This window comes from Thunnus maccoyii, chromosome 9 (genome assembly GCF_910596095.1).
Source record: "Thunnus maccoyii chromosome 9, fThuMac1.1, whole genome shotgun sequence".
NCBI lineage: Eukaryota > Metazoa > Chordata > Actinopteri > Scombriformes > Scombridae > Thunnus > Thunnus maccoyii.
Window position 1 is genome coordinate 13,957,225 of NC_056541.1, and position 25,777 is coordinate 13,983,001.

At 40.1% G+C, this 25,777-nt stretch overlaps 2 protein-coding genes across 5 annotated transcripts in view; one reads left to right on the forward strand and one right to left on the reverse strand.

Annotated features, from left to right (window-relative positions):
- Positions 1–44: 44 nt before the first annotated feature.
- prxl2c (peroxiredoxin like 2C) lies at positions 45–3,099 on the reverse strand. The gene is made up of 6 exons (XM_042421803.1): positions 2,845–3,099; positions 2,431–2,499; positions 1,447–1,500; positions 1,249–1,354; positions 1,021–1,155; positions 45–924 (listed from the first exon to the last, which is right to left on the reverse strand). The coding sequence occupies exons 1-6, from the start codon at positions 3,025–3,027 to the stop codon at positions 794–796; spliced, it is 678 nt and encodes a 225-aa protein (XP_042277737.1). The 5' UTR covers positions 3,028–3,099; the 3' UTR covers positions 45–793.
- Positions 3,100–5,650: 2,551 nt separating this feature from the next.
- Positions 5,651–25,777, forward strand: part of fbxl17 (F-box and leucine-rich repeat protein 17) — a 248,318-nt gene continuing 228,191 nt past the window's right edge. For 3 of the 4 annotated variants that reach the window (XM_042420590.1, XM_042420592.1, XM_042420594.1), the window contains exons 1-6: positions 5,652–5,860; positions 7,469–7,977; positions 8,319–8,702; positions 8,943–9,065; positions 9,295–9,552; positions 9,756–9,887. In XM_042420590.1, coding sequence (XP_042276524.1) covers positions 7,489–7,977; positions 8,319–8,702; positions 8,943–9,065; positions 9,295–9,552; positions 9,756–9,887 — 1,386 coding nt within the window. In that variant the 5' untranslated portion in view covers positions 5,652–5,860; positions 7,469–7,488. Of the gene's footprint in view, positions 5,861–7,468; positions 7,978–8,318; positions 8,703–8,942; positions 9,066–9,294; positions 9,553–9,755; positions 9,888–25,777 lie in introns of all 4 variants that reach the window. The other variant, XM_042420591.1, reaches the window with a different exon arrangement.

Sequence of the window (25,777 nt, forward strand, 5' to 3'; positions counted from 1 at the left end):
TATTGTAGAAATCTTTTGCAGTACAAACAGACAAATGCAGCCAATACATAACAATAACACTTTATTTACAGTATAATAAACACTGTGGTTATGAGCAATCAAGGTATAGACGTAAGACTGGGATCAGGCTGACATCAGTGCACCTGTTATTCTTATTAAGTGTTGATGAATATCAAGCACACAGCCATCATACTACAAAAATATTTGAATGTGAAAATACGCAACAGAAAAAATGGTCATTGATAGAAAAAGGTAGGAAATGTAGAGAATAAAGCTTGGTGAAAATTTTAAAAAAGTAACATTCAAACCCAATCACTCGCACTTTCAAATCATAAGACTTTATCTTCACTAAAGATCCACTTACAAGCATTTCCTGGATGTTTTACCACATCTCAGGGTCTTCATAAGCAGATTGAGTTTGCTCAGTCCACTTGCTAGCTTTTTACCAGAGCTTTATGCAGTTGAAAGCTCTAGAAAAAGCTAGTAATCAGACTATGAGTTGGATTTTCTGGGTTTGAAACTACTGCCAAGAGTGAACTTTAACACACTTAACATAGACTGTATATTTTAGACTTATCGAAGGTTTTGGCAAGGCAGCCAAGTTGTTACCCAATGGTACACAAACGCTGCTGCTACTGAAAACGATGCCAAAACTCTTATTTGTGTAATTTGTCAGAGCACAATGGTGATATTTAACTGAACAAGCAACATGTTTACATTGTGCGTGTGTGATTATGACAGTGATGTGGGGCGAAGCGGAGGCACACTGGCTCGCTTTCAGGCAGCCAGCTGACTACACATGGATGATCTTTGGCTTATCACTGAAGTCCAGAGTCTGTTGAACTCCGGCGAGCTGCAGGAGCCAATTAATGGGCATGTGGTCCAGGCGGTTCATGTCGAAATGTGAAAAATGGACTCGAGAGCCTGCAGAGAGAAGAGACAGCGATGGTGTAAAAGAGAACGGTGGCGCAACAAAGATGTAGAGGTAAAAGGAAAACTGAGAGAGACAGGAAGGCTCACCTGGTCCTGCAATGATGGCTCCACCTTGCTGATGCAGATCACCCTGGAAGTCAAATGCAGGACTAGTCATGGCCCTCCATATACTCTTCATTTGGCCCATAAAGACACCAGACTTGACATGAGGACTTGGGTGGGCTTCGTACATAAACGCACAAAGACACAACTCTCCATTAATTACCACTTCAGGGTATGCTGCAATGGATTTCTGCACTCATATTAAAGTGTTACCTGAGTCTGTAAATTTCTCTTCTCTTTTCATCCCAAGCTTTTGATAAATGCACCTCTCCGGGTCCACAAATATTTCATGAGGATACCCCGTCAGCGAGCAGAATGGCTAGATGAGAGATTGAAATCTGAATCAGCATAACAGAAAAAGATGTGGCACACCTAAATTATTCATTAGTGTCACAAAATTACTGACAGTACCTCTATATGATGATGAGCAGACTGACCAATCACAACCAAGCTAATGCCAGAATCCTGAAAAAAAAAAAAAACACATTACATTTTGGGTTTTGCAAAAACATGAATTCATATTTATACTTGCCCCAACTATCTCAAAGGGTATTATCTCTGATTTGCATGTCAAATGTGCAACTAGGCTGCTTAAATGCAGTAGTGGAAGAAGTACTCAGATCCTTTACTAAAGTAAAAGTACATAAGTATTAGCAGCAAAATGTACTTTAAGTATTACAGTAAAAGTACTCATTTCATCCCTCTGACTGATATATTATTATATATGACATCATTAGATTATTAATACTGAAGCATCAGTGTGTAAGCAGCATGTTACTGTTGTAGCTGCTGGAGGTGGAGCTAGTTTGAACTACTTTATATAAAGTTAGATAGTTTAGTCCAGTGGTTCCCAACCTAGGTGTTGGGGCCCTCCAAAGGGTCACCAGATAAATTTGAGGGGTTGTGAGATGATTAATAGGAGAGGAAAGAAGAAAAAACAAAGTTCTGATACACAAATCTGTTTTCAGTTGTTGAACTTTTTCTCTAATCTTTGATTTTTAGTGAAATATTGGATCATTTGAACATTTATTGAAATGAAGCCATGTGAGACTACACACTGCTTTTTGTAAGATGTCAAAAGCCAAAAAGGTTGGAAACCACTGGTTTCATCTTTAACAATGTGTTGTATTTTAAAAGCTTGTTATATTATCCATTCTGTCAAATCTTCATCTGAAAAGTAAATAAAGCTGTCAAATAAATGTAGTGAAGTAGAGAATACAATATTTCCCTCTGAAGTGTAGTGGAGTGGAAATATAAAGTAGCATCAAATGGATATACTCAAGTAAAGTACAAGTACCTCAAAATTGTACTTAAGTACAGTACTTGAGTAAATATACTTAGTTACTTTCCACTACTTTTTAAATGACTCCAGCACATTCCTGCTAAAGAACTCACCTGTAGTGCTTCTTTGGGTATTTTGCTCAAATCCTCCACATATTCTTTACAGCTGTAGCACAAGAAATTCTGCAGGGACATTTATAATAGGTTAAAACAGAAACATCAGGTATTAACTTGCTTTCAACACTCTAATCTTACACCTACAGGATAAAATTCAGCCCTATGTCTTCACCTATGGACATGATCTCTCCATTCTTCCATTTCCATCATAGCATGGGAATTCGCTGTTGGGGCATCTGTCCAGAAAGGCGGAAGCTCACCTGTTGGCTACTGATGCCTTCCCAAAGACATATTTCCTCAAACTCTACTAAACTTAAGCCACTCATGTTTTTGAGAGCTCCCATCACAATGCAGCTTTAGGCAGGGTATGACCTATCAACAAGGCTGAACCAAACAAAGTTGTTCCCCTACCCGGACAAAAATTATGACCGATTTCCTGTCTTGATATAATTTCTTGAACGGAAAAGAGACTCCATGCCGGTCGTAAATTAAACAATCTTCGACGTCTTCAAGGCGAATATCGACTGAAGAGGCTCCGATCTCCCGGTTTTCTCTCGTTACTTGCTGAGTTATAGGTGAATCTACTTCAGCCATTTTCCTGAGCCTTTCCCAAATTTGCACTGCTATTTTGGGAGTTGCCTCTTAGGCTGGCTGGAAATACACGCCCATGAGTTGAGTGTGTGTGTGTGTGTGTGTGTGTGTGTGTGTGTGTGTGTGTGTGTGTGTGTGTGTGTGTGTGTGTGTGTGTGAGAGAGAGAGAGAGAGAGAGAGAGAGGACACAAAATGTCAATGGAAGTGAGTAGCGGAATAAAACGGTAGCTATTAATAGTTAATAACGATAATGATATGTAATAATGTTAATTATTTATATTGATGCATAATAGAAACGGAAATTAGTGCACATGTAAAGCAACAACAACTTTGTATATGCGGTTAAGTGATTAAAAACAGTCATTTGCAGATTGTGTACTGGATTAAATGGGTACTCCAACCATTGAGTAATGCACTTAAGTAAAGTTGGGAGACTCACAAGAGACAGAATAAAGACAAAGTGAGTTTATTTATAGAGCACATTCAATACACAAGGAAAAGGAAAAGAAGGGCAGGGAAAAGAACAATGCAAATAAAAAACAAGAGTGAGAGAGGCAAGTCAAATTAATAGAATAGTGAAATACATCAAATTAGATTAAAAAAAGTAAAGGAGCATTAAAAAGGCAGCATAAAGGATAAACATGATGAAGTGCAGCTTTAATTAAAAGCCATGGCAAACAGATTGAGATTTAAAAGTAGTCAGCATCATCTGTAGTCTGAGATCTTGTTTAGTGCTTAACTTTAGGAACCACAAGTAGACCAGAACTAGCTGAGAGATCTGGAAGGTTCATACTTTATGAGAAGAAAGTATGAGATCTATTGACTGTTTTAATTTAAAAAGAACAATCACATTTTGAAGCAGCAGAGGATGATATATCCTGACTTTTAGTCCATGAGTCAATCTCCACAAACTCTCATATAATACAGCGTAGTAGTGTCTTCCATCTCGTGTCCTAATTGCCAACTTCTTTCAAACTCCACACCTCCAGTTTGTAACACAGGTTTTCTGTAAAAAATGTAAAGTCTCATTCCAAGCCCAGATAAGCCTGATTACATCCTCAAGCTCCTCCAGAGCCACAGTGTATAGTTGAAATACTCTTTTAAACTTGGGTCTGTGTTCTAATGAAGTACCTTCATCAAGGTAAAGTTTTGGGGATACTTTATTCTGTGTTTGTGTCTCTCAATTTGTTTTACATTTCAGATTTTTGCACTGATGATTTCATTGTCACACAGTTTCTCTAAAAGATGATTAGGGATAATAGGTAATTTGACAACACTTATCTGTGTGAAGATATTTTCAGATTTCTCAAAGACCCCTCAATCAGAATGCAATGAAGAATTTACTAGTCAGATGCACAATAATGGAGAGTTTTAAGAACTTCCTGATGTGACTTTGTTTTGTATACCAAAAAAAAAAAAAGAAAAAAAAAGATAGCATCTCAGCCCAGCCTGCAACCTGAACATAGACCTGTGGCCAACTTGCCTGTTATGTACAACACAAGAAACATAAGGAACATACATTCTGGATTTTATGAAGAAATTAGTTTTGATTTAATAAGAATATGTCATCAAAGAGTAAGTGTTGTCAACAGGGGCAGATCAAACGCCTATTGAACCACCAGCTCCCTCTATTCTTCTGTATGCACCCTGTTAAGGTACCCATCAGTTACAGAGCACATGTAGACTACACGTGGCTGATTCACTATGTTTTGTTCAGAGCCACAGAAACCAATCAGGACTGCACCTGCAGCCAGAATACGACTCTACTCCAGGTTAGCTGTTAGTTAGTTAGTTAGTGCTCATTGGTTATACACATCTAAGAATGTGCACCGCGTGAGCACATCATCTGAATGTCATAACAAGGGTGTTAAAACTGATTTTTGATACAGGGCCCCTTGAAGGGACAGGTAAAAATGCAGTTTATATTGTGATTATTGCTGCATATTCCCAAACAAATGTGGCTTGAGGTAGTGTGGCCCCATGGGGAGTTTAACAGGCTGACTGGCTTTTGTGGACGGTGTTGAACTGAAATCTGGAGCTGTGACCCCAGACCACTGGATCAAGAGAGGGACTGCTCTTTCTCATGAGTCTGGACAACTGAAGGCCTTAAGACACACACTCACACACATTGATTCTGATACTTGTTTCTACTAATGTTTAATATTTATTGTTTTGATGTTTATTATTTTGTATACACTTTATAGGTAACCACAGGGACCATGATAAAGTGTGATTGTAAATGTTTTTTCTCATAAAGAATACTCTCTCTGCTCTCTGCAAGCTCCATCAGGGATTAATCAGCAATTTATTAATGACTGATGAGGTATTTATGAATGAAAAATAGATATGTAGTTCAGAAGATTGGTATGGAGACTAATTATGAGGGGGTAATGTTGAAGGGTCATAATATGAAGAATATGTAGGGGTTCAAATTTGAGCCACACAGATGATTCACTTTGTGACTTGTTGTGTGCAAAAATCAGCGCAAAAGTCTCAACTGTAAAAACGATTATTACACACAAAGTGGAGCTAAGGTCACTGGAGCAAACTCACTTTTGAGACTTCACTTTCCCCTCTCCGAGGGCCCCTAGAGACCAGGCACCATCCAGCTGACCAATTACGAATCGCGCTCGTCGGCTTCCTTCCCGCTGCCCTCTCGGTGCGGAAGTGCTGTTCTCAGACCTGCCACTGTTTGGGTAAACACTACGCTAGTTCAGTAGCAGGTTTTCTCCCATCCGTGTCTCTCCTGCTGGGGCTTGTCAGCGCTCATCTTGACCGTGCAGCATAGCAGTATTATGCGAGCACCGCCCGGAGTGTGGGGGCACCGTGTGAACTGGTGAGAGATGTTTCATACTGGGGGGGATGGGCTACAGCTAACTTAGCATCTAATGATGGAGCAAGCTAGCCTGTCAGAAAGCTCCACTGGGTAGCAGTGAAAACGACTATTTTTCCCCCTCAAAATGAGGGTGTAAATGTGTTGTCAAGTTGGAGCAAACCTGCCGCGATTTCAGGCAAAACACAGCATCCGCGGTCAGACTGCTTTGCGTGTGTCTGCTAAACAAACGACCACCTGTTCTCTGTTTACATCTTTGTGTTTTCATTCGGCAGCTATTCCTTGCTGGACTGTAGCATATTATAGCATTATATTATAATGTAGGCGACGAAATTAGGGTTGTAAGCAACAAGTAGTATTCACGACACAACTAAGACAAGTGTTTTGACAAAGTGGCAAACACGGCTGCAAAGCTTGCTGCTCCTTTGTTGTGCGCTCTAAGTTTAGGCTCATAGTATAATTTTGTTTTTTATAGGAAAAATCAAGCAATAGTTTCTGCTGTGCATTCTAATTATGTGTACTAGAGAGAAGCATGTAATGACAGTGTTGGCTACCATCAGTCTATTTTGAGGATCATATCTTTCACCAGCTGTTCCACTATATACAGTAACTGTGTTATTTAAATCCATCTTGATTGTCCTTGACACCTAAAGGATAGGTTCACAGTTTTTCAAGACTGTCTTAAAACAACAGTCAGGTGCTCAAATAAACACTGAAGAGCGTTTTCCTCGCTGTAATCATCCCTCCTGTTCATACTGGCTATGAAAAGATCCCCTTCAAATGTGCAAATGTAAGTGATGAGGCTTCAGCAGTCTGAGTTAGTCATATCAAGTGGATATCTGCCACATTTACAGTCTTTTTAGTATCAAATTCCCTCTTTGCGTTTCCTCAGACAGTGTTTCCTTGTTGAGCTGCAGTGAAAGTATAGTAACAAAAAGAGGAACCTTGGCACCAAAAAGTCTGTAATGTTGAAGCTTCATATTAGCTTCAGATAAACTTTTAAATACATTTTTATACAAAGGTAGGCTTGTTGATTTTTTTCCCCCCATCACTTACATGTAAGTGCATGATAAAGTAATCTTTTAATGGTCAGTTTGAACAGGAGGAATGATTATGGCAATTTCAGTGTACATTTGGGCACCTGACTATTGTTTTAAGACAGACTTGAAAAACTGTGAACCTGTCTCTTAATACAATATTCACATGCCGATATCTGCATTGATTGGTGGCTGAAATTGTTCCTCATGTGCACACTGGCCCTGAAGAGATCCCTTCCCAATGTAAGAGATGGGGGACAATGATGATGTTGGCACAGGAGCATTATCATTTTCCTTACTTGTTAACGCCGTTCTCTACTTATAAAGTGATACTAAAGTGATATTAATAGAGCTGCAACTAACGACTATTCTTCACAGTTTCTCAGAGGCCATGGTGGTGTCTTCAATTGTGTTTTGTTTTTTTGTGCAACATTACAGAAATTTGGGTGTTGTATTGACAAATATATTGAAAATATATCAAATGATACGCGGCCCTGCACTAGTCTGATCTTCAGAGCCGTGAGAATATTGCTGCATGATGTATTTACTAATAAATTCACTCTTGTTATTCTAGAGTTTCTTTGAATCATCTATATGGGCCATCTTCTCTCGAAAAATGGTTACCGCCTGAAGAAGAGGACACGTAAGCTTCATCACAGGAAGAAGAAGAAGAGGAACTGTTTCCTGCAAGGCCCGTGCATGCTGTGCTTCATCGTCCACAGCAACAGCAGCGGTCTTGACGACGACAGCGACCACTTAGAGACCGGCATCAACAGCAGCGGGTGCCATCACAACAGTGTCACTGGAATCAGTGTCCCAGGTGTGGGTGGAGTTGGCATCGGAGCAGCAGCTGCCTCGAAGCTCGCTGAACGATACGCAACGCTCACATCTCCTGAGGACTGTTCAAAGTTTCTGTTGTCACCCCGGGAACTAGCTATCTGGGAGGGCCAGGGGAGGAGCCTGCTATCAGCAGTTCCTGCCAAACTCATCCCATCGCCGGCGCTGTTTCGAACGGCTGGGGTGTCTGTGACCGTGCCCATACCTGTGCCTGTGCCTGGCAGCACCAGCGACTACGCTGAGATGGTAAGCAGCTAGGAAGGTGCTACACCATTAGTAACAACTGTTAATAAGTTGTGAAGATAAAACATGAATCTAACAGTTTTTTTACTCGAAGTACTACTCTGCCTATTAAATCTGTCTCAGATGAATGCGGTCACATCTCTCAAAATCTTGTTAAAGAGCAGCAAAGCTTCACACTCAGAGCAACAGCTTTTTTAATCCTTGTATTATTTTGTTCTGGTGCTGCATTGATTTGCTGTTTCATAATGTGGGCGGTGTAAAGGCTTTACAGTCAAATCTGCTGCGACTTGCCTGAAGAAAATCTGGTTTTACATGGCTGCTCTGTTTTGTGTCTCTGGGTGCAGGTGTGCAAGAGGAAGTGTTCAGAGGTGCAGAGGTGCACCCCCTGTAAGCAGCCGCGCTGTGCCTTTTCTGCCCCGGATGGAGGGCTGGAGAACGGAGGAGTGGGAGGAGGCGGGGGAGAGGCCTCGTCGAACTCTGAAACCGGCCACTGCCACCTTCCCCTCTGTCCACTTCCTTCCTCCTCCTCTTCTTCTTCTACTTCATCCTCCTCTTCCACCTCACCTGCCGATGGCTGCTGTGGGTTGGGTCTTCATGCCGATTTCCCCCACAGTTCAGACTCGTCCCCTTGCTGCCCGCATCACTATGACGACTGCCAGGCGAGAGGTTCTGATGCTGCTGCTGATCACTTAAGTATCAACCACCTGCCTTCCTCCATCCTTCTTAAGGTCAGAGTTCATGAAAGACTTATAGAGGCTCTGTGTTTATATTTAATGATGCGTTTCTGTGGGTTTGAATGGATGAAAAATGCTTAAGTCCTAAGCCAAACCTCTGTACAATACTTGTTCTTGTCTTTTTAAATAAATCTGACTCTGAATTGTTGTTGCTGAATTGCTTGTTAAGATTAGAAGGGTACACGCTGAATTGATTCCTCTTTGTGCACTATATCTTCTTTTGCCTCTCCACAGGTGCTCTCACACTTGACGGTGAAGGAGCGCTGCCTCTGTGCCTCTCTGGTTTGTAAGTACTGGAGGGACCTCTGCTTGGACTTCCAGTTCTGGAAGCAAATCGACCTCAGTGGCCTACAACAAGTAAGTCAGCACATAAGGTGGCTCATTTTTTGGTTGTTTGTTTTTCACATTCTACATTTCAGAGATATAGTCGATGCTCTGACTTGGAATAAGTGAGCAGGAGAGGCTTAAGTGTCTCACCACGTACACTTTGACAGAACAAATAACTGCTTCTGGGATCATATCTAAGACTATTTTGTAAGTTTTATTTTGGTTTCTACTGACTTATATCCTTTCTCCTGTTTCTCAGGTAAATGATGATCTCCTGGTGAAAATAGCGTCTCGGAGGCAGAACGTGACAGAAATAAACATCTCGGACTGCCGTGGGGTCCACGACCATGGTGTTTCTGCGCTGGCCTCCCACTGTCCAGGCCTGCAGAAGTATACAGCCTACCGCTGCAAGCAGCTGGGTGACATGTCTCTGTCGGCCTTGGCCACACACTGCCCTCTGCTGGTGAAGGTGCATGTTGGAAACCAGGACAAACTAACGGATGAAGCACTAAAAAAGGTATGCAGTTAGAGTGAGAATGGAGACACAAGAGATCCAAAGCCCCTTGTGTTTCAGTGTCTGTGATTCATTTGTCTCATGTGTTCTTTTATTCCATAATAAAGTAATACTCCAAAAAAAAAGAAAAACATTCAGGTGACAATTCCCGGATTTTCATCTTGCGTATACTCATTAATTTCTCCTTTTTTTTTTTTTAACATCAGCTGGGAGAGCACTGCAGTGAGCTGAAGGACATCCACTTGGGTCAGTGCTACAGTATCACTGATGAAGGCATGGTGGCCTTGGCTAGAGGATGTCCTAAACTGCAGAGACTCTACTTGCAAGAAAACAAATTGGTCAGTCCCACACTTCATTGTTGTGCCCGTTTCCTTGCTTTCCTCGGGGCGTCTGGTCGTAGAGGAGCGAGTGTCTGTGTGTCTGTGTTTGGTGATGTGAAATTCTTAAAGCGTGCATTTATTTGATATAAGATCTGCATACATACTTTCCTCAGCTGCTGTACTGTTTGTTGCTACTACTAATATTCAGCGGTAATAAGAATATATATTTTTTTGTGACCAACTTTATTATGTTTTGATTGTTTATACTGTTTTGCATTGCAATTCATAAAAACTTGACAGTTGACAATCTATACACTGAGCGTAGCAGTCTGTCTTTCAAATGTGTTTCATATAGAATTTGACTAAATTGATTTACATGTTGGATTTAATTAAATCAGCCGCTGTCTCGAGAGCAACACTTGTCTCGTCCTTGAGAGCGTTTCAACATTTCCAAAACAAAAAGATTGTGAAAAGAGTTTGCTCACTGTTTGATATATAAAGGGGAGTTGCAGGAGTTTTTATCTTACAATAAGTTGGCCAGAAAAAATGGTCTGACTGCAACCAGTTAGTTATAAGAATATTGTCAGAGCAATATATCCTTGTCTTGTTACTTACTGTTGTTTAATGAGATTTTGAGTTTGAGAATTGAAGCACAAGTACAGCCCAAAACTACACCAGGTGCACCTTCTTCCAATAAGTGCACCACCAGTTTGAAAGTTTGCCAGGCAACATTTACACCTGTTTTAGGGAACTAATAATTATGTTCTTCTGTTCTAATCTTCCTCTTTCTCATTAATCATACTCCTCATTAGAGCTGCAACAATTTTGGCGATTAATCGATTAGCTGCCCATTATTTTTGATAATCAATTAATCGTTTTGTGTAATTTTTAAGAAAAAAATTCTCTGGTTCCAGTTTCTTAAATGTGAATATTTTCTCATTTCTTTAGTCCTCTATGACAGTAAACTGAATATCTTTGGGTTGTGGACTGTTGTTTGGGACAAAAGTGAACATTTGAAGACCTCACCTTGGGCTTTTCGATATTTTTCACCGTTTTCTGACATTTTATGGACCAAACAACTAATCTGTTAATCGAGAAAATAATCGTCAGATTAATCGATAAAGAAAATAATTGTTTGTTGCAGCCCTGTTCCTCGTCATAGTATTTTTTGTTTTTGTGTAGACACACAGTCTTGTAAACACAAAAACCCCAATATGAATACACAATAAAAACCCAACACTTAAAGGTACACAGAGAGGTTTCCCCTCCAGCCTTTAAGCCTTTGCTTTTAACTCTATGTTCGCGTGTGCATGATGGCAGTGTAAGGGCGGTATGGGGATGTGACAGGGTCAGGGGTCAGTAGACATGTCAGTGGCAACAAGAATGGCGGAAAGTTTTGAAGACAAGTTAAAAGACCAAGTCCGCAATGTACCCACATCTCAACGATGTGTCACTGCCACTGCACAGTGACAAATATGCTTGTCTGAATAGCTGGTTGATTTAGGGGCCTTTCATACCATCTACTAGTGTTGCCAGGTTTATTGTTTATATCATGCAAATCTGGAAGTTCTATATATATATTTCCTAAGTTGTCTGTTGTGCCCTCTAGTGGAATCCTCCAGTTACACCCAAAGCACATAAGCAAGTATGTGAACAATTCTGTTAACGCCGCAGCCGGTTGTTTATGCAAAGACGTGGTCAAAAAGCAAGTATAACTCCAGCCTTAGTCAAAAATGTATTCATTTTGGTATCTTGAATTATGATCAGTGGACAAAAACAAAAACTGCAGATTTTTTTCATCAATATTACAAATGTGTCTTGCATGAAGATATATACTGTAGCTCATATGAACGCCACATACGGTATGTTGACACATGCATATATTTGCAGATTAATGCGTTAATCATTTTCATAACCGAGCTTATTATGACAACTGCTTATGTTTGTATCATGAACAAGGAACAGCTGAACTGCTTTTTTTTCACTTTTTTCATTGTATTCTTTTCATTAACAGCAGTAGTGAAAAAAGAAAGTGACTGACTTCTTTAAAATACCACTAGATGTTACTGTTTCCCACTTTCTGAAAACAACCTGCCAGCTGCTTTCTTCATGTAGGCCACAGGTTGTTGATAGTAATGGTGAATTGTGGATTTCTTTACTAAATCACAAACACATCTTTTCTTTTATTTGTCACTTAGCATCTTCTCTGGATTCTTATACAGAGAACTTAAAAAACCATTTAACATGTCTGTCTTTAACCTGGTTCAGTTAGATCTCTGTTTTTTCACTGATGCTTTCACCCTTTTTCCCCGCTAATATTTATTTCCAGTCCATGAATAGTCATGACCGTGATGAATTAGTCCGCTTTAAGTTGTTAACAATAGCTCAGTTTGTTAAAACCCCATTCATCAACTTAATAGTATATGAAATTGGCGATTACCACTAGGTGAGAGATTAATATTGTTTCTGATAACATTTCAGCACGGCAGTATCAATTTCAGACAGTCATTTTTCAGACGTGAGATCGTCGTACTTATTTTAGCTTCCTGTCATTAGTGTGGAGAGAAATGGGCTGAGCTTATATGGGAATTGTTATGTCTAGGTGCTCTGGTTGCTTGGCCTAAAATTGTCATTAAGTTTGCCAGGAATTAAGACGACCCAGAAACCCGTACCTGCCATGTTTCCACAGAGGCCATTTATTCTCTCTGACAGCTTGAAAGACTACCTAAGGTTCTTTCCTCCAACTCCTCAGAAAGAAGAGTTTGTTTCTTATAGTCTCCAGATGAGATAAATCTGCTTGGCTGAAAATGTTGGCCTATACTGTGAGATACGAAAATATGTATGTCAAAATATTTCTTTTGATATTCTGCATTTGTACTCATTTAGACATGGATGTCAGATTATACCGGCTTTTGGCTTCTATATAAAAAATGATCAATATTGTATAAGGTATGAAGAATTTAAAGAATTTAAAGTACAAAAGGTGCTTTAATCCCTAAAGCACCTTTTGTACTTTAGGAATCTTTTTTCACTAAGACAAAAGGTCAGCTGTTTATAGACCAACTAAAAGGTTTTGAAGCAACGTGGAAAAGGCTTTTATGAAAGGTTTATGCAAAAACTGAAAGGCTGAACACCTCTGGGAGCCCTCGCTCTCTACGTGATATGATCCAGGAAACGGCATTGAGATGAGCTTTTTGTTTTTTAGTGTGCTATAAATCCCCTCTCCTCTTCTCTCCTCTCCTCTCCTCTCCTCTCCTCTCCTCTCCTCTCCTCTCTTCTCCTCTCTTCTCCCCTCCCCTTCGTGGTAGGAAGGATCCTGTCTCTGTCTCTCCTAATCAATCACAGAAGAAGATGAGCCTTTTACTCACTCTGATCTGCCTCCTCTTTCTCCTCCTTTAAAATTGAATAATTGAATCGCTGCAGGATGTTTCTGTGTGGTCTTTCACTCGCCGTCTCCCTTTTTCTTTGTCATGAGCACACCACACATGCGTTTTTTGCTCTTTCCTTCCCTTCTTCTAGCGTGGTTGTGGTTTTGGTTCCATGCTGGAGGGACTTTTCTCTGTGTTAAGACCATATCGAGCTCTGTAAATGGTTAAATAGCTTTTTTTGGAGGGATGGGAGCAGCACTTCTCTGAATAAGCTTGTGTAAATGCTCAAACCACTACTAGCACTAACAATATTGGTAGTAATTCTGCTAAAGTTTCTCTGTTTTTGAAGAATTGCTAGTGTCATAAAAATTTAAACCACCAAATTCTTCTTCGTTAGTCAACAGAAGCAATATCGAGGAAGGTTTTTGGAGACTTTAAACGGACTGTAGGCATTTTCTCATGGTTCCTTTTTTAATTGTGAAAGACAGAGTTAAAAGATGTTGCATCATTTCTTGTAATATTATCTATTGAAAGGCACACCACTTATTTTTGTGACAGATAACTGTTGAAGGTTACTAATGCGATGCTGAGACAGTCTCCAGCAGTGACTAGTGTCACAAAATTTTGTTTACAGTTGACAAATTGGTGCTTTCTCTTTCATTGCTTGTTAGCCTGGGGCCAAATCATCCCAAGGCTACAGATAACCCTGGGCTAAGACTGTGTTGTGTGAAATGCAGGTGACTCGCGCCTCTGTGCCTCACTCTTTTTGACATCTACCCTGCATTCTTTATTGGATTTCATCCACTATTTATGCCGGAGTTGGTTATATTGCACCAGTTGCCTTTCAAGGCTTGTTTTCATCTTCTGAAGTGTCCCCCCCCCCCCCCCCACCACCACCACCACCACCACCATTCATATTCTGTTCTCTTTCACCACCTCGAAGGGCAAAGGCTCTGAGAATAGCAAATTCCCCTTTTCCTCATCTGCCATAGAGGAGAGAGGCAGCCCTGAAAGTTTAACTATGAGTTCACTCAGTTTCATACACCAACCGGTGGACGTACTACAAACTACAAAAACCTCTCATCACCCATCTCTGTATGTCAGTGTCTTTGCTCCTTCAATTAAACACACATAGCAATCTGCAAACATTTCTGCTGGTGAAGCACTTTTCTTCTCCCTTTTCCTGTCTCTTAAAAAAAAAAAAAATTATCTGCTCTCCTGTCTTGTTAAAATCAAAGAGTGTGCATTTAATTTTCATACAGTGTGATGGGAAGATTCTTCCACTGGCTCCTCTCAAAGACACACACACACACGCACTGATTATTTACAGTTTTAATTAGTCCAAAATGTGGAAATGTAAGTGGAATTGAAGATGACCTAACATAGATTACTATGTGCCCTCAATTTAGGTGTAATTACTCTGTACAATCCAAGCCTCCCCCCCTGTGCTTTCACCACGTTTTCCGTCGTTCTCTAACACTTCAGCGTTCGGGATGGAGGGAATGCGTATGTAACCCTAACCCTGACGAGAAACTATGCCCGTGGAACAACATGAAACACTGGGAAAGACGAAATGTCAGGGTGAATGGTGTTTCTTGGCCATCGGTCAGTGAAGAAGGCCTCATCTCCTGACCTGATTGGACGTCTGTGTAGCCTGTCAGTAGTCTGGTTTTTAGCTGGCAGGGGAAATGACAGCGAGGTCCCGCCGGTCCAATCAAGCATAAACGCGGATTAAATTGTATATTGACATTAGTAGATTTAATTAGCCGGATTAGAGGGAGAGCAAAGACAAAGGAAGTGATAATGATAGCTTTCAGTTATTATGGGATAGACCTTTTGACATACACCAACACACACACACTGGTTCAAAAACTGGAAGCGACACACATGTGAATAGCTGCCAGCTGCACTGGATTCTCCTCTGGAAACTTTGTTCATGTATATGACTGTAATTACAGATAAATAGAACCACTCTGACCAGCCACAAACACAACGCTACACACACACACACACATACACACAAACAGTGCTTTGTCCATCTCCTCTTCATGATCTCCTGAATACCGCCCCCCCCCCCTCCCCTCAAGTCTTCAAAGACAGGAGTCTTCAGGATGTCAAATGTCAGATGTTGTATGATGTATTTAGTCAGTTTAACAGCTAATGGCGCTGGATTATGTCTGTCAGAGTGAGGAAAGGCTCTGCTCCCATCCAGAATTTCCATGCTTAAAGGTCAACTAGAAGTCTCTCTATGTCTCTTTGTCTGTATGGATTTGGAAGGTAGCTACATGGGTCAAATCAAGATGGAATTTACTGCAGAAAGCTGTGGAGAGACGGGAGAGATTGTCTATTGTCAGTTTCTATTGTGTCATGCCAAAGAGGCAGCCTATCAGAGAGTCTTAAATCCACAATCTGTCACTTTCTCTGCCTTTTCAGTATTTTCTTTAAAATTTTTATTTTCCTTCTTTGTCTCTGTTGTTTCACCAAGAATTGCAACTACTGATTATTTTCATTGTCTGTTGATTACTTTCTCAATTCATCGATTAATTGTTTGGTCCAGTATCAGAAACTGTTGATCACTGTTTCCCAAAGCCCAAGGTGACGATTGATGACAATTGTTTTGAAGCAACCAACAGTCCGTAACCCAAAGATATTCAGTTTTCAATCAAAGAGGAAACCAGGAAATATTCACATTTGAGATGCTGGAACCAGAGATTTTTTCTTAAAAAAATGACTAAAGATTAGCTGATTATCAACATACTGTAGTTGCAGATTAATTTTCTGTCGATCGAGTAATTGATTAATTGTTGCAGCTCCTGTCATGTAATATCTTTTGTGTGTCAATGTCCATCTCTGAATTTGTTTTTGTTGTTGTTGTTGTCGTCAACTTCTTGTTTAGCACCATGATTTTAGCCAAACTAGCAGCTTGGCTCTAGGGATGGCAATGCTGGTCTGTCAGTTGGTGAGTCCACCACTTTGGTCCAGATTGAAAGAGCTCAACTATCAGATGGATTGGCATGAAATTTAGTACAGAAATTCATGGTTCCCAGAGCATGAACCTTTATGACTTTGGTGGTCGAATGACTTGTCCTCGAGTACCACCATGAGGTTGACATTTTTGGATTTTAGTGAAACATTTCAACAACTATTGGACAGATAGTCGTGACAGACATTCATGGTTACCAAAGGATGAATCTTAATGACTCAGTTCATAGTTAATATCTCAACATCTACCAGATGGATTGGCACAAAATTTTGTATAGACATTCATGGTTCAGAGACAATGGATCTTATCGACTTTGTTGATCCCTTGACTTCTCCTTTAGCGCCACCATGAGGTTGAGATTTGTGGTTTTGTGGCAGTGAAATGTCTCAATAACTATTTGACATATTGCCATGAAATTTGGTGACGACATTCATGTTCCCCTCAGAATTAATTGTAATAACTTTATTGGTTTAGTGCAACCAACAGTTCCAAATTTAAGTATAATCAGCAGATTAAATTATAATGAAAATGATTGGTAGTTGCCACCCTAACTGTGTTTGACTCATGCGGATAAGGACATTTATATTCTTTAAAACTTATCTTCACCATCGCTGTAGGTTACGTTCTCAGTATGTATTCTGAGCAAACAGCACATTGCTCTCTTTGATATCCTCCTCTTCATTGCTCTTTTGAAGTGCCTCTGTATCGATCTATGTCCCCAAAAAGCTGCTCTGTGTGTGCGTGTGTGTGTGTGTTTGGGGAGGCTGCTCATTGGCCTTTGCCTGAAGAGTAATCAGATGCATTAATGAGCACTGACTTTAACTTGGGCAGCTGGCTGCACTCAGACACAGACATTGTCGATATGTTCCCTCCGCTGTCTGCCCAAGAACAAAACAAGTTTTAAAGGGGAGAGAAAGAAAAGGAAGAAGTGAAAACACTTTTGGAAATGTGAGTCTGTGAAGCGTGTCTCCAAAGCAATATTTCACTTTGGTACAATGTTTTCTTTTCAACAATAGTTACCTCGGGAAGAGTCGGCGTCAACATTAGGCATTTTCTTTCCTGACTCTATCAATAACACAGGTGAAATTACTTTTTGACAAAGAAGACCTTGGTGTGGCAGGATGCTCCCTTGAGTGGCTCATAGAAATGTTAAAAGAAAAAAAGTGAATGATGGATGCAGTAATTGAGAGAGTGGGACAGCCAATATATCTGTCCCTCTGTTGTTGAACAATGACAGAATGCCAAAAAATGACAATGGTAGGCCAGAATTGAAAATCTCTGTTTGGCAGGGTAGAAATGGAGAGTAGCTGAAGTAATTTAGATTTTGTTTCTTTGCCAAACATTTGGCTCATTCTGTGTGGGATTACAAGACACTATATTGTTATATAACAAACATAAAAAAAATAAGTAACATAATGAGATAATGTGTTTATATTATTAGCTATAACATTACTTATATATTTGTTTAAATGTGCAAATTTTCAAATAAATTGTAGAAGAAAATAGATTTTATCTTATTATTTTCTAATACTTATATATTTATTTATTTATACAAGTTTATCGTGATGAAGGGCTCATCCTCATCCTCCAGACTTTTTCTAAATGACTAAGTGACTGCCTTAAATTTTCAGTTTCATATGTGAACTTAAGTCTAACAGCCAACAAAGTCTTAGTTTGTAGTTCCTTGTAAAAAGGACAATATAAAATAAAGCTGCAGCAATTAGTCGATTAATCGATTAGTTGATTAACAGAAAATTACTCAAGAAAAATATGCCAAATATTCAGTGGTTGCAGCTTCTCGGATGTGAAAATCTGAAACTTTTCTTTGGATTTTAGACTGTTGATCAGATAAACAGGACATTTGAAGACGGCGCCTTGAGCTTTTAGAAATTATAACAGTCATTTATCATTTTAGTCTTTATTTTCTGACATTTTATAGACAAAACCACGAATATAAAACTACTTGAAACTCATTTCCTATATCTTTGAGATGGCACGTTCAACAAATCTGCTTTTCTTCTTCTAGACTGACATACTGTCCACTTTCAACACTGAGTCATAAAATACCAGATCTCAGAAGAAGTGATAGAGGAATGAGAGTCTGCAGAATTACCAGCAGTTAGATTCAAAGCTTTATTGTCACATGCACAGAGTTGCACTGTTGTTTGCACCCCTCTCTGATTTCCATCCATTGAAAAAATACTTAATGATGAAATTATGTTTTGTGGTTGGTGGTTAGTTGCCTGAATACTCTTCTAAATAATTGCGTCAATAGTAGCAGTAGTAGTATATTATAGTGTAATCAAAGGACGGGTTCACAGTTTTTCATATAAAACAACAGTCAGGTGCTCATATGAACACTGAAACAGGTTTTGATCACTGTACTGACTGTTAGAAGATCCCCTTCATAATGCACTTACAATGTAAGTGATGGGGGACAAAATCCACACTCCTTGTTTTGAGCAAAAAATGTATTTAAAAGTTTATCTTAAGCTAAGCCGTGTGAGGTAGTCAAATAAAGTGGATGTCTTCCACTGTTAGTCATTTGAGTAAAAAAAAAAAAAATCCCTCTTTCTGTCTCAATGGACAGCGTTTTCCTGTTCAGCTGCAGTGGAAAGATCGTAAAAAGAGGAAATTTGGCACTAAAAAGACAGTAACTTTGAAAGATATTGACTTGACTCGTTTGGATGGCTGAAGCTTTGTATTAGCTTCAAATAAACTTTTATAACATTGTTGGATGGAAGGAGGATTGGATGGATTTGGTCCCCAATCACTTACATTGCAAGTGCACTATAAAGGGATCTCTTAATGGTCAGTATGAACAGGAGGAATGATTGCAACAAAAACATGTGTCAATGTTAATTTGGGCACCTGACTATTGTTTTAGGACATACTTAAAAATCTGTGAACCTATCCTTTTAAAGTAGGCACTGATGTGATGGTGTTTTAATGGCTCTTTGACATTCTTCAGTGCAGAGTGTCTCAAGTCCAAAGACAGTAGCTCAGGATCAAAGATAAAACCAAATCACCATTATGACCTTAACTGACTTATCAGCACTCTTTTCTGGAATGTCAAATACATCCAGAAATGTATACGGCTCAGACGCTGTGTTTAACTCTCACCTGCAGAGGGTGTAGTAGGACTGGCTAAGAGCAGGAATTCAGCAGTAGGTGACTAGTGAGGCAACATGCAGCCGAATGCCTCTCAGTGTTCCTTCAGACTCCTCGTACAAGATCCTATTCTGTTTTTAAAAACTCTTGAGGATATCACTAAATATTTGAGAGACACACATTTTTGTTTCTTTGGTTTACAGCTTGTAAATGCAAGAGGTTGCATGAAGGAATATTAAGAAGTTGTCCTTTTTAAAGTTATTTTTTGATTTGTTATGTTTTATAACCTGTTGATACTTTTTAATATCTTTCTGTTCACATCAGAGTGTAACACAGGTGGTTGCATCTTTCATGTTGTTTGAATGGGATGTAATTTATGTCATAATTTGAACACTATTGAAATGAAAATAACCTTTTTCTCACTCGTAGTCACAAATTTTGAATGGCCTTTGCAGTGGTAATACACACAGTAATCTCTCAGTGCTGGAGATTGTAGCAGCGCTCATCTCCATGACGTTATCGAGCGTTCACTTGCAGCTATCAGAGTACCAGGAAAAAGCACTCACGAATGTTAATGTGAATTTGACTTCCATTTCTGTTCATTGCTTACTCTAGCTGAGCACATGGATGGACTGCAGCCTGAGACAGGGGGTAAAGCTGAGATGAAACACACATTTAATTTTTTTTCTCCCTTTAAACTATTTTTTTTTTTTTTTTTTTAAAATTTGGGTAGCCGGTGTGAAGCCTGTGCAATACTTATCCTACCTTCAGGCTCATGACTCGCTGTTGTTTGATTTTTGAAAGCTGATGCTTTGTTGTTGATCTGCAAAAAGAATACCTGTGTTGAAAAAAATTAAATGGGTAATTTGATGGAGATAAGTAGAGCTGAAACAATTAATTGATTAATCCATGAGTCTATTGAAAGAAAATTTTTCATTTTGTTGAGCTAAAAATGCCAAATATTCACCAATTCCTGCTCTTCAAATGTGAAGATTTGATGCTTTTCTTTGTTTGTCGGATGAAACAAGTGATTCGAAAAAGTCACTCAGGGATCTCAGGGGAATTATAAAAGCCATTTTTCACTATTTTCTGATATTTTAGACAGAACAATTGAGATAAAAACCAGCAAATTCATTGCTAATAAAAACAACTGCTAGTTGCAACCTTAGACCTAGTGTGTTAGTTAGTGTTTTCCTTCAGTTCTAGCCTTCTGTGACCTTGTTTACATTTTTTAAGCCTCTACGTTCACTCTCAGTTGTTCCACTCCTGCTAGCCAGCAGCACCTTGGGAAGGTTTTTTGGCAACACAACAGCCAGTAACTTTTTGACAATCAATTTAGGCAAAATCATTTTGGCACCCATTTCAATCCTCCTGTGGTCCAGTGCCTGGGCTCTGACCTGGCCAGTGTTTAAAGAGCATTGCTTTAGAGGCCTTCTGTTTATCCAGCTCCAGACAGCAGCAGCAGCAGCAGCATCTGACACCCAGCCAGGGATGTCACTGTGATTCATGGCCCTTTCCGACACCTCGCTCACCCCTTTACTCTTCTTAATCTCTTTGTGCTCTTTCCTTCTCCCCTCTTTTCTCTCTCTCTCTCTCTCTCTCTCTCTTCCTCTCGCTCTCTCTGATGATGAGTTTTCCTTTTGTTTGAGAAGGGCAGAAATGATGTCATCATTTAAAGTAGGCGCCCGAAGCCGGGATGGAGGCCTAGCCTTTAGCCCAGTGGACTAGTTTATACGTACTGTGATGAATAGCCCTCCTTGGGGATTTACTTGTGCTATAGAGGAAAGACAGAACGTGTAAAACAGAGGAAAAGAGAAGGTCTACCTTCCTTTTTCAACTCATTTTCAACTTTTTTTTTTATCCTCTTTTTCACGCTCGTGGTCCCGCTACTCACCCCATCGCTCTCTTCCTCTCTCAAACAAGCCATATCCTCCCTCTTGATTTCTCTCTCTCTACCTCTGCACCCCTCCCCCCCCCCCCCCATGTCTCTGTCTGTCTGTGATTGAGAGGCCAAACCCACTCTAATCACTGACTTCATTAGTGATGATTGATAAGAGGCAGAAAGGTGTGTGTCTGTATGAGCGTATATAAGTTTTGTGTGTGTGTGAGATGTTTTTCTGCGTGTCCATTTGTGTCCACGAACCTTCCTACCTCACCCTCCACCAGACGTCACCCTTCTGCCCCCCCGACCCCCCCGTGATGCTCTTGGGGCTGGTGATAGCAGCAGCGGTTCAATACTCGGGGTAATGAATGTGTTTAATAAGCACAGTGGGTCGATGGGCTTAATGAAGGTGTGACAGAGGATGGGCCTGGAGAATGCTGGTGTAACGAGACTCTAACGAGCCACCGGGCTTAACGAGGTCAGGCTGTAATTGGGATTCCCTCACCTGTACAGTTTCTGTCTGCTCGGGCCTCTGTGTTCCCTCTGCTCCCGTTTGGTACAGTACGTTTGTTTGTCCGTCTACTGATTTATCTCTCGTCTTTGTGATGTTTTTCGTGATGTATTTCTTCCCCTCCGTTTCTCGCTCTGTCTCCGTTCGCTTCCTCTACGATGCCTCCTTTTCTCTCCTCTCATTATTTCTTTTTATTTTCCGTCCATCTCTCACACACGCCTGCCTCTTAGCCTCCATCTTTCTGCAGCTTGTCCATCTTCTCAAGGACGACCTGGCTTAGGAATGCTGGCTGAAATGCCGTGGAGTACTGTGAGCTCTTTTTTTTCTTCTTCTAAGAGGCAGGTTTCTAAGAGGCCTGCCAGGCTATTTCTGGAGGCTTGGAGCTTTTATTGTAGCTGGTCCTGACATGCACAGCTTTGTTGTACAGTGTATGACTTTTCACTATTGCAGATTGCAGTGTTTTGCAGTAGTTTAAAAGATTGTCAGAACATGTGGCACAGCTTCTAAACGGCTCTTCACATTGTAAAATGCAACTCAACAGAAGTATTAACCACATTAGATTTTAAACTTGGGGAATGTAGAACCCTAAGTTGTTTAGTGAATGTTGGAAATGAATGTACCATTTTATACTCACAGGAATTCTTATAAAGTCTTATAAAGGCAGCAGAAGTTGAGACACTACAGCCAATTTTAAAATGGAAAACTTTACAAACCCTCAAAATCAACTGATTTCTGCGTGAATACTCCTCTAAATATATTCTCTTTTGTTCATTTTTCAGTGTAAGATGAGCCCACAGCCTGGTGAGAATATGAATATAGTATGCAATTTCACTCATGATTTGGCTTGATTTAATATTATTCAGATGTTATTAATAGTACGGTCACAATTGTGGCCTACATCTTCAAAACTCTAAATAACTTGACTGGCTTTCTCGCCGAACTCACAAGAGAAGGAGTGTGATTTATTTGTGTTTCCTTCTCAGTATGCCACAGTTGTTGCTGCCTACAGCACCGACACAGAGAGAGAGAGAGAGTTGGTATGCTTTTGGTTTGCTCTGGGAATAGTTAAATTTTTATTACAAATGTAACTTTGGTGAGACCACTTTTTAACTTTTTCCCATCCTGGTGGGTTTGTTCCCTCGCTCTGCTGATGGACTGGCGAGGGGAGTTGGTTTGACTGGGACTGAATAAAAGATCCCTGTTCTCTGAATCTGTTCAGCGCAGCATGATGTTGTATTTTTTCCAAACTCGACGCTACTGGAGTGTAATAAAAGCGGTGGTTAGTTTCCTACAGTTTAAAGATAAACTTCAGAGTGACATTGGAAGTAGAACAGCATATGGCTGCAATTAAGAAACACGTATCAGTTGTTAAGTTCGTGAAAAGTTAAAACTGGCTGATATCAAACAAATGTTTCCATGGCTCAGAGTGGTGTCAAAAACATTCTTTACTCTGACTAGAAGCAAAAACAAAAGCTAAAACGTTTCAATTTCATAATTATATAAATGGAGAAAATCAAGAAAATTGTTGCATTTGTGAAATAACAAATCATTTGTTGGATTTATTTACTTGCTGAACAAATAAGACAATTACCTTTTATCAACGCCATAATATGTGATTGACTAATTACCTTGCATTGTTTCAGTGTTATATACTGAGTTCATTTTTCCCAGATTTGTTCTTGTTCAGGGTTATGGACATATTTAAAAAGCACACTTTAATATCAAAGCCCTTCTTATACTTCATAATTTCTGGTAGGCGGTTGTACAGTCGTGATTTATAATTATATATATATATATATATATATGTATCAACAACAAAAACAAGGCAATATTTAAAAGACAGAAAGATGGAAACAACAAGTTTTCCTTTTTATCGCCACACTCGCCTCGCCCACTCAACTCATATAATATATCAATTCATATATCAATTCATATAAAATACACATTGTACCATCTGCTCATCACACCTCCATTAAACATGTGCATTGTTGTTATCAACAAGACAACGACCTTTACAGCAACAAGTAGCAAACTGCACAGCATCACTGGCTTGGTTTGATGTTTACCAGCTAACTGAACAGCTTGGCTACTATATTTTCCAGCACTTGTCAGTTGACCATATTGACACTACTGCTACCTGCTGGCAGTAGCGAACTTGTTTTTATGGGCTGTTTTCTCTCTCTCTACAACATTTATGTGTCTGAGGGAGGCGCCAACACAACAAGCTATATGTTGTCTCTTCATCACTTGTCATGTTTTATTTCACCGAAGGGACCAAAAAGGTTTATATCCTTCCCTTTGCCATGATTTTCTTCCACTACCTCCACTTATTTTCTGTGCTTGTCTCTTTAGGGTTGATGAATTCACAAGAGCTCATGTTATATATATGTCAAAACATTTCAACCAATCATATCTGTTACAAGGAAGAAAGTAAAAGTCTGTGTTTCTTCTTTTTAAACTTCTCGGTTCCAGCAAATTACAAAATCATGTCAATTTTTAAAAAATTCTCCCACTTGTCTAGAGGGTTAATATAATCACAATCTATACTGTTGAACTCTGCAGTTCAACATTATAGAGTGGGTATACACCACCCACTTCCCGTCTTTGAGAAGCAGCTATTACTCTCTGCTTCCTCTCCCTGTAGCACCAATGTTTCTCACCAATTGAAAAGTGTGACTTCCTGAACCTCACATTTCTTCGCCCGGCGTTGCCAGAGCGCAACACCGTTATGAGATATAGCATAGAGACAAGCAATCGATTAATGGTGCACTTAGCTGGGCTAATTAACAGCTATGTAGAAGTGGAGAAAGCATCAGGCAGCATCAAGGAGGTTGTTTCTCCACTGCCGAGACCCCAGATAACCTTTGAAGCATAGATCACTTTACAGCATGGTTTATATCACAGGTCGCAGGGCACAGCTGCTCCATAAGACACTGTGCACACTGCACCGGGTCAGCTTTATCACTGGGCAGAAAAGCACAGGTCACTGAGGTGAACAGAAGTTCGATCGACATTGTTGTTACTGCATTAAAAACACATTTTGTCTGTGTCGGTTTTGGACAACTTTAAGAAGGTGGTTTTGGATAAGATTATAGATAAGATTATTATAAGACTTCTCTGTAAGATATGATGTTCATTTCCTCCTTGTTTTTCTCCTATTTTTCCCTCCTCTATCTCTCCCCTCCTGTCGTTCAAACTATTTCTCCCCTTTGAGAGCGAGAATGACACGAACAACAGATTTTATTGTCACCTGCCACTCCAAATCCCGCTCTCTCCCTCTTCCCTCCTCGAATCTTCCTCCTTCCCTCCGTCTCTTTTCTTCCCTTCGCTCCCCTCTCCAGCTCCTATCCGACTCTACCTCCAGTATGAATTTAGGTTGGCTAAATTAGCTCTCAATTAAAAGTGAATTTGGTGAAAATGAGCATGCTCCAGAGGGCACAGATGAAAGGGGAAGGCAGAGCCGAAGGGCCGCCCCGGCTGACTCACTAGCTGTCTGGCTGGCTGTACCCGGCTGCATCGTGTATTTTGGGGCATGCAAAGTAAATTGTGTGTGTGTTGTTGAGTGAAGGCGGCTGATTTGCATTTAGATAAATCCCTGTGGATGTGTGGTTGTCATTGAGATGCAGGGGGCTGAATCCGGTGGCCCCCTACCCAGACACCACTACCTGCAGGGGAGGATGTGTGTGTGTGTTTGTATGTATGTGTGTGTGTGTGTCTGTGTGAGAGAGAGAGCTCTTACCATGCTGCACTACCTGGAGCATTTGCCCCAATTTTCTAGACAGCGGTGAAGGGATGGAAATATGAGCCATTACTGGAAACATAGGTATGTTCACATGTGTGTCTGCACAAAATAGATGTGTAGCTGACCTTTTTATACCTGCGCGGACTAATATTATGAATAATAAGAAGTGACTGCACACCACAGGCTGCCATTGTATCCTATTGGACATATAGTTGGTTGGGAAGAAAACAGAGAACTGCTGAAGGCGTGGATGTTCAATTTTTGCATCTGTCTGTCACTCAAGATGAAAAAGAAAGACACTCTTTGCTGCA